We start from the raw sequence: 19,531 nt of genomic DNA, 5'->3' as shown, positions 1-19,531 counted from the left end.
GCTACGTTTGAAACGACGCAATTAAAAACGGTTCCGTCCCATAGAAACCAAATGTTTTTTTAAGATAAGTCCTGTTTAATTTTCACCCTCAAACTCGGCCTTCCAAAGCCTTTGTCATCTGATAATAGTTCTTTATATAATTTTATCTAAAACGACCCTTCGCAGTTCCTTTTATAACGGGGATGCTGAACTTTGGGGCTATTTTTTAGTGCCCTTATTTTTGGTTATAAAAACATTTTTTGCACGAAATGCCTATTAAGCCCCGGGATAATAAACGGGTTAGTTCCCGTGACTTTGCAAATGCGAACGACATCTGTACACTCATACATTTATCATGCATGAGTTAATTCTACAGTTGGCCGATATAAGCAGCCGTTTTCAAACTCAAAATTCAAATCCTCGTTCGGTTGGTGAAATGTTTTTGAGTTGATACAAAAATCCTAAATCTTAGTTAATAGTTCGGTAGAATATTTCGCTAACGATTTATTGCATAATATCTAGGATGAAGATTAATAATACTTTCGAATCAATTTCTACGGGCAAGCTAAACAGATATATCTCCGACATTTCCCAAATTTTGATATATTCTAAAAGTGAATAACCAGCAAAACTAGAGGTTTAAAATTATGTATATTATATTACGTATCATCAATAAACGACAGCGTCATGATCTGAATTTTTCTTAAAATAATTTATAGAGCTTTATAGGAAATATCCTAACACTCGTATACACTAAAATGAACAGAAATATGTAAAACCTTAGACGCTGAGACAATGTTAAAATTATTTTCTATCGGGAAACACGGTAGATTACGTCGAAAGCGAAACGCCATAAAATAAAACCCCAATCGAAGCAGTGAGGTCATTGTATGAGCTTAATAATCTCCAAAATAAGGTAGTTTATTTCAATACCGCCAATTGGGACACAAAAGGTGAACGAATTAAATGGAAAAAATATCGTTTTCCGATATAATTCGGAGCGCGCCAGCCGCTGGCCGTCGCGAGATAATACAATGCTCGTCTCGCATCGGCTCCCGCAGGCCCCGACGGCCGAGATATAAAATTGAAATGCCTGAAACGTGCTTCAAAATATAATTGAGTCTTTGTGCCTCACCCCGCCTGTGCATCGCCTTATACAGGAAATTTTATAGGGTTGTCGCTCGCCTTGTTACGTAACACGGACAAAAATTTTAAACGAGACGTTTGTGCGACAAATCAGAATTAGGATGGCTATATACTTCATATACCCCAAGTGATTATATATGTATCACAAGAAAATCAAATTCAATATTATAAATCTGTAGGAAATATAGCTGCGAGTAAGCTATATTTATGTATATTATACATACTGAACTTATTAGAATAGATTTTAAAAACCTATAATTAAAAATTTAAGGCAAATCTTCCTGTAGATTTTTAATGATTGAACTAAATCATCTAACATAATTATATACAGTTAAAATAAGTATGATTTTATTTTTAATCAGGTATATAATTTACATTTAAAAGATTTTATGTAAAATAGCAAAAAAAATTATCGCCAGCCCTAACCAGGTACAGACGACCAGTCGCCGTGTTACTGATAATCAATTCTCGACTGTATTTTCATAACAGCAGAGTTCACAATAGATGCAGTGTGAGCGAGCACACAACATACATATGCAAGCGTCCCCACTCTGTTATTCCAATACTTGTCTATTTATGTTCCATAAAAAGGTTTCTTGTGTATGGAAATGCTCAGAACGGAGTACATTTATCATCATCAATACATATTATGTAAAGTAAATATAGTTCAAGCGTGCAGTGTTCAATGTCGGGAAAACTGTATGTAGAATAGAAGTGTTACGGGGCCGTATCTGCTTAAGAAATCATTCTACACTCAATGCCCGCTTTCAAAACAAATTATACAGAAAGCAAAAACACAATTATTCAAAACATTGTTCTTTTTTCTCGGTCTGTTATACTCAGAAACACGAAAATATACGGATATCTTACGTAAACCTGCGTAAAACGTTAATGCTCCGCCTTAGCGAGTTTGTGTTTGCTTGACGATACGGCTTTGTGCAAACCCGTCCGGTTAGGGACACAAAACCATCAAATTGTATTCTACCAGCCAAGAGCATCACTTACTATGTTCAAAGGGTAAGTGAGATATTGTAACAATAGGCACAATGGCTATAACTTCTTAGCTTACAAGAGAGATTGCGATTGGAAGATAAGGGATGGGTAATATTTCTTAAAGCGTCAATGCATATACATGTATAGGTATACACCGTGTGTCCAAATCACTATCAAACCCAATTATTTAAAAAAAAAGTAGAGTTATACGATCTATACTTTACAAGCTAAAGCAAATGGTTTTCTTCAAATAACACTGATAGTTTCGTTCATTGACGCGTTCAAAAAAATAAACGTACTCTTCTTCTCAGTTCCCAACAATTTTAATTCCTTCCCCTCTAGAGGGTTTAGTATTCGGACCCTTTTTAATATATACCTATATTTTGATCCTTTATACCTCCGATAAATTGTTATTAATAACGCTGCAGCGACAAATCTTACTTAAATGTACTTATAATAAACTTATTCAATTCATCCTATCGGATGAATCCCCCTATATGTTCTTATGTAGCCATGTTTGTATTATCTTCAATCTAAACACGCTATCCGATTTTAAATTATAAATAGTCAAAGTCAAAGACTATCGACGTGAGATATCCAAAATGGCTGACCCTATTGACATTATGTTGTGTGTTTTTATTAACAATGCTATCTACGTTTGCTTTCAAAGATTTACTAATATTCCTATTTTCCTAAACAAATACGTGCGAGCTTGTGTTAAAGAGTGACGAAAATACGACGTAATAAATAATAACAACCAACCAATCATTATTACAACATAAAGCGTATATTATTGGGCTATTTCAACTTACGACTTTTATTAATAACACTGTATAATACCATCACTACATAGTATAAAACAAAGTCCCTTCTCGCTGTCTAGAGTGACTCGAGATGAAATTTTTTTGTATATAATACATAAGCAATATAGTAACGAAACGCTGATAATTTCACAAGTTTTTAATGTGATAAAAATAACCGCTTGTTAAAAATAATCGATTTGATTAATTAAACTCTGAAGTGTAGTTATACTAGGTAAAAAAACATTTAAAATTTTTAAAGAGCATATACATGAGTTATATAATTTAAATTGTAATGATTTTTTTATAGAGACGAAACCGCCGACGGGTACAAGTGTATCTCATCCGATGATTACGGGTTAAACCCTTGAGCACGCCACTAAGCTTTCATCGGTTTAATTTGTGTTTGTAATTAATCTCGTAAAGGTAAGGTCTCTGTGGCAAAGGAAAATATCGTGACGAAACCGGCCTGAGTCATATGAAGTTTTTCCGTTTGTGCAATCACTAATCCGCATTACAGCAGAGTAGTAGAATTTGCTGCAAATTCTTCTTCTCTTAGACCTACAGACCTACATGTGGCAGTATAATAATAATAACAACAGGCAACTACTATACGGTCACTTATGATTTTGAAAAACAAAATATCAAATTAATCTCTACATAACTGGAGACTTTTAAACAAAAAACAAACGCAACGTATTTGAACACTGTTTTCACAATACATAGAGTGATTCAGAAGGTCAACATACATATTAAAGTAGCTGAGAATGTTTATGTAGTTTTATGTAAATTATTTTAATGTACTTTAATTTATGTTATTTCTACGATCCAAAAGTTGCATATGAACCCTTATTGTACTCGTGTGAAGCTGGAACGGATAGCTAGTTGGTAATTAAAAGGAAAATTTAAAGTACAATGACAAAAACGAAAATCTCATCAAACGCCGAAGTAAAAAGTGGCCATTTTCAACAAACTCATTCATTAATTGCTGTAACATCTTTGACTATTCAAATTGTAACTACTCACTAATATTTTTATAATATAATTTTTTCGTTTCAGTATTTCCTTCTACTTTTGACAGCTCGAACTGTAATGACCTCAGCACACACAGCGCAACTAATTAGAAGACTAATTAATACGAACCGCAATCTGTCAGGCGGTAATCTGTAATTACAGATACGATTCGTTACGCAGATGTGTTTCCTTATAATCATGCAAATTAAACATCTTGGAGTGACACAGATTAGCTTATCTCTGAATATTTAGTTACGTCATTTTGTAAAGCAATTCAAATTAGAGACACCACACCTGCTCGGTAATAGTCATTTAATGTAATATACTGATCATTATACATAACACCATGTACATTAAAATATATGATGAATATGTCCTTTAAAAGCCGAGATGGCCCAGTGGTTAGAATGCAAGCATTTTTACCAATGATTACGGGTTCAAACCCAGGCAAGCACCACTGAATATTCATGTTCTGAATTTGTATTTATAATACATGTCGTGCTCGACGGTGAAAGCAAACATCGTGAAGATGAAATTAGACACATGCAGGTTGCATGTGTCTAATTTCATAGAAATTCTGCCACATATGTACCTATTCCACCAACCCGCATTGGAACAGCGTGTTGGGATATGTTCAAATCCTTCTCCCCAAAGGTAGAGGAGGCCTCAGCCCAACAGTGGTAAATTTGCAGGCTGTTGTCTTTGTTTTGTTTTGTTGTATATCCTACTTGGTTATGGCGTACAAGCTCAAGGGACTTGCCAACTGCGCAAAAGATATTATATCGCACATGAATATGCAGAATATTATAATTATGATGCTTTATCCGAGAACCATCTAAGATGACAAACTCGAGTGGAAACAGCGGAGGCACTGGACCAACGGTTATGATTTCGAGGCAAGGTGACTGACTGCCCACTTCCAAACTCCGAGGTGCTACTGAGAAAATTTCTACCCTCATACGGTAGCTATTCGAAGACCAAAGTAATTAAAAAAAAAATATATTGCCCTTCAAAAATGCAAAAGTAGTATTAAAGTAATTATGAGCATCATATTAGAATTTGCTTTTTGTATGTCCCTTTAAAATATACTCCTTTTTATAATAAATAGCAATGTTTGCTTATAAATAATAATTGCTAAATTATTATGACAGGCGTATCTAATTAGAAAATGAAGATATAATTATTAATAATATAAAAATTTGATCATAATACATATTATGTATTAATTTTGTACATGTTTGTTTTGACAATAATTAAAATCAACAGTTACATTTACGCACATATAAGGTAAAATAACACTATAAGATAGCTTGACAGTTGAGTCATATATAACTACTTAACTTATTTTTAAGGAACTTTAAAAGAACTTTACATAAAATACAAATATACGAGCTTATTATTTAAATTCATTGATTCGAGAGGAATGGAGGAGGATAATAGACGGACAATATATTCAAGAAACACTGACAATATTAGTTTCTAATATGATATCGTAAATAAGCAAATTCTGTAATATATTTTGGTATCAGTATTACATCTGCTTAAAGCCGGGGCGGGTCTTGATTGAAACTGATTTTGACTCTCTTTGATATACTATTCGTAACTAATAACTTAAACAGCTGTATTCAATATTCATTAATATGTAGGTAGGATTTTTTGGGGGGCCGTTTTATTTCAGTAAATCAATATAATTTGTTGTTTGAACCAAAGGCAACGATATGGGTAAGATTTACGATGAAGCCGATCGCACCGACAGTCACACGGCCAGTCACAATGCGACAGGAAACGGTTAGACGTGCCCATAATCCGGCGAAATACTCGGATACCTAGCGCTGTTCGGCTCGACAAATATTTGTGGCCGCAGTGATAGCGAGCTCTATAATATATTAATACCAATCATATTGGAATGATGGTGACGTATTCACCTCCGCAAGTACCAGTACAAGTACTTGGTATGGATCTAAAAAACTGTAGTATCATATTCACATGGGCATCCGCTGCTTCCCACGTGCCACGCTCTGCTTAAAGGTCGTTGAAAGTGTACTCAAAGTAACCCTTGTAATAATGATCCGAATTAAATACATAATTTAAATTATTTATTATTTTAAATATTACCACAAATCTTGCAATTGAAGCTTATACAATTCCCCCCGATTGATTATGCTGACATTTAGAACAGATTTGGGTGCTTTTCAGCAGCACTACTGACAACATAATCTATGTGCAGGTTTTTTTTTTACTTTATAGATCGTATTCCTTTGTAAACACTGAATGGTTGTTTCGTAGGGTTTATTTATTTAACTTTCTTATGATATTTGGATTTGGTCACAAAAAGTAAGGCATTTTAAGAAAATATATTTAATTTGATGTGATGTGCAAAAAAGTGCGCTCCGCTGTCACTGTGCCCACACGGCCCTCTGGTTGCAGGCAGTGGCCCCGCCTATGATCTCGCACCATTAATCTACTGTCCGCCTGTCCTTTACACGCTCTGTGTATTTAAACTTATTCAGTACATAAGCCGGCAACAGAATACATTTTGAGCTTTATTACTATAGCTATAAGAGCTGTACACTGGATCAGATGTATAAAAAATATACACAAACGATAATTAATTTCGCTATTTAATACCCGATTACTGTCTAGTACACGTGTCAGTATGTATTGTTTAGCGAATACTCGTAAGTTCAATGACCTCTCGTAAAGTCATTTGCACGTTGGTGTTGCTGGTCTCTGTGCATTTGTGCTTTGGGATATCTTCATGATCATTACATAGTATACAACAAAGTTACTCACCGGTGTCTGTGTATATATGTATCTTTAAAATAACGCAACACATTTTGATGCAGTTTTGTTTTATAGATAGAGTGATTTGAGAGGAAGGTTTTTGTATATTAAACGTGGACAATATAGCAAAGAAACATTGACAATTTAGACATTCTCTACTATACTTAGAGTGAGCATTGCACCCGTGCGAAGCCGGGTCGGGTCGCTAGTTAAACATACCAACCCCAGGATAGTTAGTGTATTTACTCGTCCGCCTTGATTTGAATATCAATATAATTACCGAATTTGTATTAATTACGCTTAGTTACTAACTAGCAATTATTGTTATATTCGATATTGGTAATTTATTGAAATGTGTGTTTAATACATAGATTAAAATAATAGCATAATTAATATACCTACTGGTTAATCACAGCAACCTTGCGAATATAATAATGTGTGTTTCCATTTTTACTTTTGCGTTTGCGGAGTCGGATTTAAAGTCCTGGAGGCTTTTGAGCAACGAAGGAGGTTATTAGAGTTAATTATTACTGTAAAAATTAATTTGAACACTTTCATTTTCACTTTGTCAGTTAGTCAATAATATGTTTACTCTTTGTATTGGTAACTTTTAATACAGTAATTCATACTAATATTATAAATGCGAAAGTAATTCTGTCTCTTTAAAATCGCGGGAAAGAGCTAGTTCGTAATATTATCATAATTTGATTATGTCTAGATTTCATCAAAAGTATAACACCTCGCCTCATTGCCTCCACTGGTGACAGGAGGTCTGGTTCGTTTTTTGCCCAGAGGATCGGAATTGCGATTCAACGGGGAAATGCTGCTAGTATTCTTACCACCATTCCACGCGGTCAAGTTTTATACAGTAACTAGTTTTAGTTCATATTTGTATATATTTAGGCATTTAATGTTATTAATTCTTATGTTAGTAAACTATATGTCTAGATATCTTATTAACTGACGGTGCCTCTCTCTTGAAGTTGCCCCAGTTGCTCTTCCCTCAATCCGGCCCTGTTAGTTCATAAGTCTCGAAATGTTTGCCATATTTACAGATCATAAAATATTTGTAATTCCTATCAATGTTCGTACACAAATCGTAAAATTGTACACAAAGGAACACCAACGAATATAAAAATGAATCTTAAGCAAGATCTTATAATAGCTTTAATCCGAATAACATTCCCTGGAATTTTATGAGCTTATAATTAATATCCGAGTGCAAAGTATAATACAAGTTCTTTAACTTGTGAATCGTTGATTATGTACTGCAGTAGAGTGTTGGAATAAGTTCCAAGTCTTTTTGGAGACAAATGCAGCAGATGCATTTACTAAGTTACTGTTTGAAGAAGACTATCAAATGGGCCGACTGGCAAATGTGAAACTCACTGTGTAAACGCGCCACCATCAGCGAGACCCAATACATAATGTGTCTACTTAATACGTTACTCATCATAAAAACTTAAACGGCGATAAGTAGCGATTAAATGTCATTCAGTTGAATATATTTAATAAGACCAGCACAAAGCTCAAATTAACGGTGAGTACTAATATCACTTTGTTAGTTCGTCGAGTGAAGAGCTTTTGGGAAGCACCAGAACACTATGAGCTCTTTGTTTAGATACATAATAATATTGAAAATTTATCGCCTCATTATTATTGAAACTATTCTGTCAAACATCGGTTATATTTATATATGTATGTTTGAGCGCCATCTAGTTGATATGTGATGAACTATAGTGAATATTAGGAAAGCAAATTGTCAGGAACTATTACTAATAATTTTCCATTATTTATAACAGATGGCGATTTTTTGAACTTGGTGGTAGAGCTTTGTGCAAGCCCGTCTGGGTAGGTATTCAGCCGCCAAATAACAGTATTTAGTTTGTTGTGTTTTTGTACCCGGTTTGAAGGGTGAGTAAGCCAGTGTAACTACAGGCACAAGAGACGTAACATCTTAGTTCCCAAGGTTCGTGGCACATTGACGATGTAAGGAATAGTTAATGTTTCTTACAGCTTCATTGTCTATGGGTGATGGTGACTACTTACCATCAGGTGGCCTATATGCTCGTCCGCCAACCAATACCATAAAACAAGATTTGTTTGGGCTGTAATTACATTTTTTATCTCACTTGTAGAACTTACCTCTTTATACTCTCTTAGTTGAAAAGGATAGTCTTGATCGCAAACTTTTACCGACATAACCAAACTTTATGTTACCTATGGTTCTGTTGAGAGTTTGTAAGCCGCAATATATGTAGGCCTATGTCCAGCAGTGGACAGCAGTAGCCTGATGGCACGCCGCATTAGCAATACTGCCGTAATCGCTCGCTGTCTTCTCTAAGACCATATGTATCAATCTGTTCGGCGAGGTGTCCTCCATTCTGAGAAATTTAATAAAGTAATCCTTCTACCTTCTGCAATTGCACTGATATGTTCATATGTGGAAACATTTGATCTAATTCAACATGGGTTTTTTACGAAGCTGTCCATCCACGCTGAGCTCGAGATGAATCTTAAACACATATTTATAGCGGTGCTTGCCTAGATTTGAACCGGAAGTCATCGGTTAAGATGCACGCGTTTTTACCACTGGGCCATCTCAGCTCCAAAGTTGTTTGTTTTATGCGTATACATTTGCGATTATTTCGAGACTCGCTCGCTCTTTCAAACTGTTAGTTAATTGTTATAGCTTTACAAAAAATTGTCTTTTCTTAATCTAAATAAAAAAATGTAAGGAAAGTCTTTATAAGAATATTTTTAGGAATCTCTATATTTTTTTGAATTAAAATAGTTAAATTCAATCAATAATATATTCATATATAATTAAACGTATTATATATAATTAAATGCACAATAAATATTAAAGAAAAATATAAAACCAGTATATTTGTATCACAGTCAAAGTTAAAACTAAAATACACAATTATTGAAATTGCAATGATGAAAACACGACGACTCTATATTAATAAAAAGAAAACAACAGCATATAACACAAGATTATTATGTCTATAATATAATAGTAATAATAGAATGGTACATTATTAATATCGTTTATATACTAAAACCATCATGAGTATAAATTGATATTATTCAAAAACTAAACGTTCGATTATCATGATTTCCCACTAGGGGGATTTATGGAAATTAACCGTAAAGTTTTTAAGAATTCGCGCACATACAAAGTTTCGGGGAAACACAGACATTATTCGAAGTCGGTTAAATAGCATTCTTGAATCATTGGACACTTTTCTTATGAGTACGTGACAAAAGTGTCAATACCTTTTTAATGAGCAGTACGGTTCTGAAAGTCATGATACGAATGTTACTTGATTAATTACTTTTAAAATGACTCGATAGCAGATGGTGAATTGAATATCCTAAATAAATTGTAACGGTTTCACCATTCTTAGTAACTTTAATTTTATAATGTTATGTTATATGAATAATAATTGTTAATTACATAAAGATTACTAGGAATAATTCTGTAGAATCGAATATCTTCCAACTTAATTAAAAACACCTTACTTTAATAACTTAACGTAATTATGTTTAAACAACATTGTTAACAGGTAATACTATTTTATTATTAATTAATGATATAATTTAATAGACTAACGTCAGTCACCTGGACCACCAGGTTTTAATGTCAAAGGGATTAAACACTTTAATCTTGCGCTCCACCTCTTGTGACTTGTGGAGGAACATGCCCCGAATGTTGACGTTGCACTCGTACCCCACCGCGGTCTCATTGCCGCTGCAGTGGTCACTGCTCAGCTCGTTCCAACTCTTGCACTTTCGTCCAATCAACGAACGCTCGTTCATTACGGAAGCGGAGAAGAGTTTCCACGCCTGCGCGTGATCGCACTCCAAGCTGACTGCCTTCTCCCGGCACTCCGGCTGCGGAGCTGACACACCATTGACGTACACATCGGTGTGCCCGATAGGCTGCTCTAATCCCAATACTCCTGCACTCGTGTGTATTACGTGGACGAACTTTGCGTCGCGTTTATCGAGTCTATATTTAGAGAGGTGAGTAAAACATGGTCTAGCTGGGTCTAGAGCTGTGATCTTGCCTATTTTTCGATTCAGACGGCTCTGTGCCGATTTTCCCACCATTCCAGCAACATGAGCTCCCAAACTGAAACCGATTAAATGCACTGAAGCTAAGGGATATCCCTCTGAATGTAGGTTCTTTATCAATTTGAAAACCTTTTGGGCGACACTTTTAACGCGTGATACTGATGCAACGTAACCTCGACAGAAGGTAACTCGTGTGTCCAAAACTAGAATGAATGAGTTTTTATGCAGTAGAGCGTTGGCTAGAGCCTGTGAAGATTCGTCAGTGGGCGTGTTCCACCATCCGGGGATGTAGATGACGAGCACCTGAGGGAGGCGGTTCCGAAGAACTAAATGAGCGTTGGCCAACTTGTAACTTCTCTTGCCCTTTCGGGAGTACTCCACTATATCCAAGTCAGGCACGGACGGCAAGTTGAATATCACATCCAGGGGCAAGGCGTCACCTGTAAATGAATATTGGGTCATTTGAAATCATGTCAGTGGAACAGTGATGTATTAAAGTTTGCGAAATCGAATATATAGATATTTATAAAAGCAATAAAAAGATAATAATAGTAATCATTTAAAAGACAAGTAAATGAAATGTGATAAATATGTTAGTTATTATAAAAATCACTTTAAGTAAAAATGCTGTTAATAATTTCGTATAATTTCCGAATGATTACTTTTGAAATTTATTTTGTACTAGCTGGTGCCCACGACTCTGTTCGTGTAGCTTTAAATAAAAAAGAAGGGGTATTATATAAAAGAAATATAGTACACGTAGTGTTGTCGGGGATGAAGGCAAACATTTTTTGTAGTTACGAACACGCGACAGAGTCACATCTACACTGATAACTGGACTCGCTTAAAAATAGACGTAAAGTTTTTTTGTATTAAGAAGGAACTGGGGAATAAATATAAAATCATCTGTGCCGTTTCTATTTATACTTATTTTCAATGCAAAGAGATGGTGTAACACCACTAAAACTCTTTAAAAAGGTGTTACCCTCATCAGCGCTAGTTTCATAAAATTTCAATTTTAATAAAACAAAGCCTATATGTTACCCCGAGTTTATTATGGAAAACAGGGAAAACAGCATCCCAAATAGTTAAAACAATTCCGTGATTAGCGCTAATAAACGAACAGTGATAAACAGTAAAATTCTAAAAAAAATATTTTTGTGATCTACTGCATTAATAAATACCCACCCCCAGTAAATTTTTTCTCAAATATTTTCCATGTACAGATTTCGATAAGTTATGATTTTATTATATGTATAGATAGATAGACGGATACAAATACAATAAATAGCGTTCGTACTTTTCATCTAACAATAAACAGAAATTATTACAAGTATCGTGTTCTATAATTATAACTAACAAAGCATGTTTAATTTGAAATGAACTCTTGTCACGATGATTTAATGTAAACAGTAAATCATTAAATATCATTCACATAGATTCACATCATGAAACATTCGTTCTATAGATAAAAATATATACAGAAAGGACAGAAGCACGTTACGTGTATTTTCGATTAAATTTAATAGTATGTTTGCAATTTTCTTAGAATTTCATTCATTTATCGAGAGGCCGGTGGCGGCGCGGCGGGGAATTTGAATCTGTCGGGTGAAATTCTTATATGTCCTATCAAAACCCCCTCAAGTATTTGGCTCTTAGTCTTCTCCTCGAACGGAACTTTTGCTAAGTGATTGAATTTATTAACGCACTCTTTCTGTCTCATAAAATCAGAACGTGTTCATGACTATATCATAGAAGTAATAAATAAATAAATATTGGACAACAGCACATACATTACTCTGCCCCCAATGTAAGTAGCTAAAGCACTTGTTTATGGAAAATCAGAAGTAACTAATGTTCTTATGCCATCGTTAATGTAATTTACTTGACGTATCGTTAGTAACTATTGTGACTTGTTAATAAGGATACATCCAGAGGTAAGTTGAAATACTGAATTGAGCCAATCAAATTTATTGAATCATTTATGTTAAGCAAATCTCTTTACTATTAAAGAGATTATGGAGTACAGTGCTGTGTCTTGAAAAACCTGACGTAATGTATTTCATACGATATGTGATCTCTTTTCAGTTGTGTGAAACACACTGTGAGAGTGTGGGTAAATGTAGTTACGCACACATGCGCACAATATCTCCTGTAAATATAAATAATCAATAAATAAGAAGCGGTGGTCGAAATTCGGTCACGAGGACATTGTTTATTAATATTCTCACAAACTGCAAAATAAATCGAAATGTTCGTGTCCGTGTCATCGCGTGCAGTGCGCCCGCGCAGGTGTTGCAAAAACGAGTATAATCTGTACTGAACCTTACAACACAGCTGTCGAACTACTAAATAGCAATCATTGTAGCATTTTTGCATTTATGTTTTTGTATATTTTAACGTATTTTACTATTTAAGAAATATAATTAACTTCAAAATGTTTATATTTATGTTTGTTACCGAATAAGTTTCGAAAAATAGGACGATTTTTATTAGATTCTTGACATTATAGAGGTTAATACACTCTTTATTTTTATTAAAAAACCTTTGTTATTATTTAACGTACGTAACATATGGTTCGTTAAATATAAGAATGAAACGTGAATTATAGTTTTCTGACATAATAATAATCACAAACGAAAAAAAAATAATTTTTGAATGTGTATATAATACAGAAAATAAAGCATATTAAGATATAGACAAATTTGATAAGACATAATTGTCTTAACAGAGATCTGTGCACAAACTGAAAATGTATCACGAAAGAAATGTATCATGTATGTAATCTCATATTAGGATGGACCACGATTTTAATCAACTTTATGTGCTTCCAAAAGTACGAGAGCAAAAACCAACCAACATCATAATTTCTTGTACTAGCGCTTCCAAGGAGATAAACCAACTTCTGTTACCCGAAACAACTTGAGATAATGTTGTCTTAGATTTTCGCGATTATACACATTGAAATAATATTTCAATTATATGAAATTATTTTTATTTAAGTCACGGGTAGACAGTCTACCCGTGACCACGAACGCTGTAAAGTGCTCGAAACGTCGGAATGTTAAAAATTATTAATATACGCGATTTAAATCGGTTAAAACTAGTTTTATTTTATTTCAACAACTTGAGATTTGTACCCATTCATACACGTCCCTATCCCCGTATAATCCTTAAAATGTTTCAACAAGACCAATTAACGCACTTAATTATTTTAACGAATCACTTAAAAAGACATGCTTATTTGTTTATCGAAAGTTTATTTAAAAAAGTATGAAGAATAGTCAACACCTAAAAATATGTAAGACTTATAAATTCATATGTACTTATAAACAAAATGTTAATAATTTCTTATTTCCTCTGTTTTTAAAAACTTTGGCATTATATAATCGACCCTTTGTAATTTATACGATTTAAAAAAAAACATGAGATTGATACTATCATGTGATGTTTGCGTGTTGCTGACAGACAGTTTGATCACAGTTTTAAACACCTCTAAATCGAAATATTATCTCGAATGCCTTTTAAAAATTAAACCTTAATATGTATTCATCATTTATCGGCTTAGCAAGCAAGGTTTTCATATTAAAAATATTTATGTTAATGTAGACAGTTAACTGTATATTGACACAAAAGTTGAGCAACTTTTTACTCACATATGTATATGTTAAAGGAAACGAAGATTATATTTATATGATTATCTAAGATAGACGATTTTTATTAGGTTGATGTCCACCTCGATGTCCGAAAATCCACAAAAGCGCGACATTTTCTGCCTCGCACAACCACTTTGTGGAATCAGCTTTCGCCGGCGGTTTTTCCGAACCGATACGAAATGCGACCCTTCAAGAAAAAAGCGTACTCCTTTCTTAAAGGCCGGCAACGCACCTGCAAGTCCCCTGGTGTTGCAGATGTCCATGGGCAGTAGTCACTTTCCAGGTGAGCCTCCCGCTCGTTTGCCACCTATCTCATAAAAAAAACGATGTTTGAATCTACGAAACGGCAGTGGCTTTGTGGTAGCATAGTCAGATTTCCTTCACAACTGAGCAATAACAATAATGAACCGTTACAAATTAAGCCCATGGAAACGCACTAGTACTTCCTCGGATTAAAACTGGTGACCTTCGGTTAAAATCAAATTGTTTTATCTAATGATTCGTTAAATAGTTTATGATCATTAAATTGATTTTTTTTATGGTATAAGTTGGCGGACGAGCATATGGGCCACCTGATAAAAAGTCGTCACCATCACCCATAGACAATGACGCAGGAAGAAATATTAACTATGTCTTACATTGTCAATGCGCCAACAACCTTGGGAACTAAGACGATATGTCCCTTATGCCTGCAGTGACACTGGCTCACTCACTCTTCAAACCGGAACACAACAATACTGCGTACTGTCGTTTGGCGGTAGAATATCTTTTGAGTGGGTGGTACCTACCCAGGCGGGCTTGCACAAAGCCCGACCACCAAGAAAATTAAATCTAAAGAAAATAAAATATGACATCAATCTGAAGTTGTAAAATTTTGATCATGACAAAAACATTATGAAATTTTTATTTCCTGAATTATGAAAATATTTAGAAACAATTGCATACAAAAATATAATCATAGTGTTGTTAACAGGAAAACAACCTATAATTATTCCTTGTGTATGACGACATATAAAACGGAAATAAAACATTAAAGGTTTAGTTTAAATGTGCCAACACTAACATCTTTTATTTCCAGAATTGTAGAATTTATTCCACTGTTTCTCTACCCATGATAAGATAAAATTGTGAATGTTAAAAAAAATTTCATATCCGCCTCAAACGAATACATATTCAATCAATACTTTCTTTCGATCTGGAACTGGACTGGAACCAAACTCAATGATTCAATTATGGATGTGCTGTAGAATATTGAAGCAAATATTTATTTATATATTGTTCAAGGAAAACATAATTCTAATCAAATCAAATCAAATCAAAATAAACTTTATTCAAGTAGGCTTTTACAAGCACTTTTCGTCGAAACGTCATTTTACAATTAAGTGAAGCTAGTTACTAAAGCTAGACACCGACTCCAAATATGACAATAATTATAACTACATGATATAATCGTTGATCGACTTTCAAGTAGTCTAATATTTTTCATTTCATTTAACTTAGGAAGACTCTAAAAAATATGTTGAATACGCAATTATTTTTATTACTTTTTCGTGCATATTTATTTGTTTTAAAATAGTGTTTTGTTTGAAGTCGGTTTTTCATTTTGTTAAAATTTTATTTATTTTTTGATTTTAAGTGAAGCTGATGTTGACTAACTAATTTTTTTTACTATGGATAGGTTAAGCGTTCCGTTTATATGAATCAGAAACTACTTCGAGGACAATTTCAAAGGAAACTTGCGAATAAAGCAAAAATAGACTTTCGAAAATGCGGATTTAATACGTCACGCGGCGTAAACTACAAGGATCCCTCGAAAGAGCTGTAATCGAACTCAGCAAAAAAACTTTGAAAAAGACCAACTATATTTCGTACATCATATGACATCACATCACATACACAAAATTTGATTAAAGATAGTAAGAAATTCTGCCCCATATCGCACCCTAACTGCGAGCCTATACGGCTTTCCATCGGAGTTCCATCACTACATAGTATAAAACAAAGTCGCTTTCTCTGTCCCTATATCTTTAAATCTACGCAACGGATTTTGATGCGGTTTTTTTAAAAGATAGTGTGATTCAAGGGGAAGGTTTGTGTATATAATACATGAACAATATAGTAAAGAAACACTGATAATTTTAGAAGTTTGCGATGTGATGTCGTATATAAACAAATTCTGTAGTATATTTAGTATCAGTATTGCACCCGTGCGAAGCCGGGGTGGGTAGCTAGTTGATTATAATATTCGACTATGATAATTACATAAACATAACCACATTACGGAAGGTGACTCAAATATCCAAATAACCTATAAATAAAAGATTCGACCGAGTATCGCTAACGTGCTCCTCAGAATTGTTCCGTTCCCTTCCGTTCCGTTACTTTGTCATGGATCCTGTGCTCAGAACCTTACCAAACTTTCATCAAATTACCCTTGAAGTATATAGTTTATAATAAAAAAAGAATTATCAAAATTGGTTTACGTGATTTTCAGTTATTCACCTATTTGTTACGCATATAAATAATGCAAATTTAAGACTTATGTCGTTTTCACATGGATACCATCATCGGAAAAAAAAATAAAAAAAATGGGACCCCACGGGAAGCACTCCTTTCAAACAAAAAAAAATTATCAAAATCGATCCACCCAGTGAAAAGTTATGAGGTAACAAACATAAAAAAAAAAAAAAAAAAAAAAAAAATACAGACGAATTGATAACCTCCTCCTTTTGGAAGTCGGTTGAAAACCCATATAAAGTATACTGTATTATTAAACTTATATTTATACATTATGTATGAACACGCCATACTGATACGAGTTCTCTTCCTTGCCTTGTATAATTTCTAACGGTTCATCCACGTTCAATGCCGTCTGAGATGTAATCGTTTCCCAGATTTTATCATCGAACAACAATGTATTGTGTTAGAATATGTATTGTATTAAGACGACCTCCGTGGTCGAGTGGTGTGTACAGCGGTTTTCATGCGTACGCCACTCTGAGGTCCTGGGTTCAATTCCCGGCCGAGTCAAAGTAGAATGTATGTAATGTAATGTATGAATTAGTTTTCTATCACTCTTTGTCGTCTTGGGTCTGGGTGTTAGTGGTACCTTCGTTACTTCTGATTTTCCATAAAACAAGTGCTTTAGCTACTTACATTGGAATTAAAGCAATGTATGTGATGGTGTCCAAAATAAAAAAAAGAATACAGCACAGTAAGCACACAGTTAGCATAATTTTGTTAATATATTATTTACATCACATATATGTCTCCTGATACATATAATTACATATATACGTAAAAAGAGGTTTCAGTTAAGCTCCAACTACAACGAAATTTTTAAATAAAGAATCTTGAATTTATTTATTTTATAATCACAAATAATTGCTTTCTAAATATTTAATTTAATTAGACATTGGTTATTTATAAGTCTTCGTAATAATTTAAATGACACGGTTTGTTTGTAAGGCTCGTAATTTCGTAACTCAAATTTAATTCATGTTTAACATCAATATCAACTGTAAATGTATATATTAGTATAGGTGTTTATATTTGAACTCATATCAAGAACTATATAGCTCTACATCAACGGAACGGTCTCGATGGCCTGTTTCAAAGATCAAAGTAACTGTTACTAAAACAGTAGCAAACTATATTAAAATGTAAATTATGGCATATGCACAGCTATTTATCAATAAACAGTAAAAACAATTACGCCAGACGCATGTAATAAAAATATTGTTTATATTTTCCAAAACAAGAGAAACAAATCTTATTATATTAAGGCAATCATATTAAAAACTTCTTCGTTTAAACCTTTTTTGTTAAGAAAATTATTATGAACCCTGAAGATCTTCTGCTTAGCGATTACATGAACTGATAATATTCTGAGGGATTAGGTTAACCGAAGCCTTAATGATATGTCACCTACATGTAGCGGACGCGACCCTAATCAGCTGATCCAGGCCGGTGTTGACTGGCGGCACCAGTGCTGTCACTGAGAGCAACACCGCCGACACACAAAACACTCCCACTGATCTGTTCATCACTCATAACGTTAACGCTGCAGAAGATATAGAGTCTATACTACAAACATCTTCCACTTTTTAACATAATCTATTAAAACACATGATTTACATCAAAATGAACGCGTCATTTTCTATAAACATAAACTATTTGTTCAATGTCTTACTCTTTATTATTAATTAATTCACAAATTTCACATTAATAATATAGCACGTTGTTACGTTTTTCTATAGCACGTATTGTCACTAGTGGTACCACACATCACGTCTGGCAGAGCTACCACATCGCCGGTCGCGTCACAACTGCGTCTAAACACAACGCAACTAACTATATAAAAACGTATATAATACGGTTAGCGCCTTGATCTTGAAACGTTGAAACTAACGTTTAATCTGGTCCATTAACCTTAATAATTTCTTTACCGCTTCTTTAAGGAAATGAGAAACGAGTTTATCAATAGATATTGTACATAATATTTTGAATTAAAATATTAACTATTCATTTTTGGTTCAAAATTATGTGAAAGGAGGCGGGTACTTTTGGGCCCAAAAGTTATCCAATAAAAAATGAAAAACATCGTAAAAAATGGGTTATATTTTTGTAAAGAAAATTACAAAATAGTGTACTACATTACAGAAAACTTAAAAATATCGTATGAAACATAATTATCGATATAAAGTGATTTCGATATAAACAAAAAATCTTTAAAATATAAATTAAATAATGTCAGAAATAAATAAAATGTAAACAATATGAAAATATGATATGTAAAAAGCTTGCTATCTCTAGGTAGTGATTTCTAACAAGAAACTCTTACAAGAAAATTGCTTACTTATACACTTTTAATATATGTTTATCTATCTACTCGTCCCTGCTTCGTACGAGTAGTAGGGTCTACATAACAGTAGAGTCAATTTAATAAATCAGTTTCTTCATATATTATAATAAGAATGACTACGGACATACAAACACTCATTATCATTTATACAAAACCCCTGTGTATTTTTATAGATCTAAGCATACATAGGGACAAACAGCGGTTAAGCGACT

The 19,531-nt window shown here is 33.7% G+C and overlaps 1 protein-coding gene across 1 annotated transcript; it reads right to left on the bottom strand.

The window, feature by feature from the left end:
* Positions 1–9,770: 9,770 nt before the first annotated feature.
* LOC124538432 (lipase member H-B-like) lies at positions 9,771–18,609 on the bottom strand. The gene is made up of 2 exons (XM_047115494.1): positions 18,387–18,609; positions 9,771–11,239 (listed from the first exon to the last, which is right to left on the bottom strand). The coding sequence occupies exons 1-2, from the start codon at positions 18,499–18,501 to the stop codon at positions 10,341–10,343; spliced, it is 1,014 nt and encodes a 337-aa protein (XP_046971450.1). The 5' UTR covers positions 18,502–18,609; the 3' UTR covers positions 9,771–10,340.
* Between the last annotated feature and the right edge of the window lie 922 nt (positions 18,610–19,531).

This window comes from Vanessa cardui, chromosome 20, assembly GCF_905220365.1.
Source record: "Vanessa cardui chromosome 20, ilVanCard2.1, whole genome shotgun sequence".
NCBI classification, from domain to species: domain Eukaryota; kingdom Metazoa; phylum Arthropoda; class Insecta; order Lepidoptera; family Nymphalidae; genus Vanessa; species Vanessa cardui.
The sequence above is the reverse complement of the archived record's forward strand: the minus strand, read 5'-3'. Positions and strand labels throughout refer to the sequence as shown.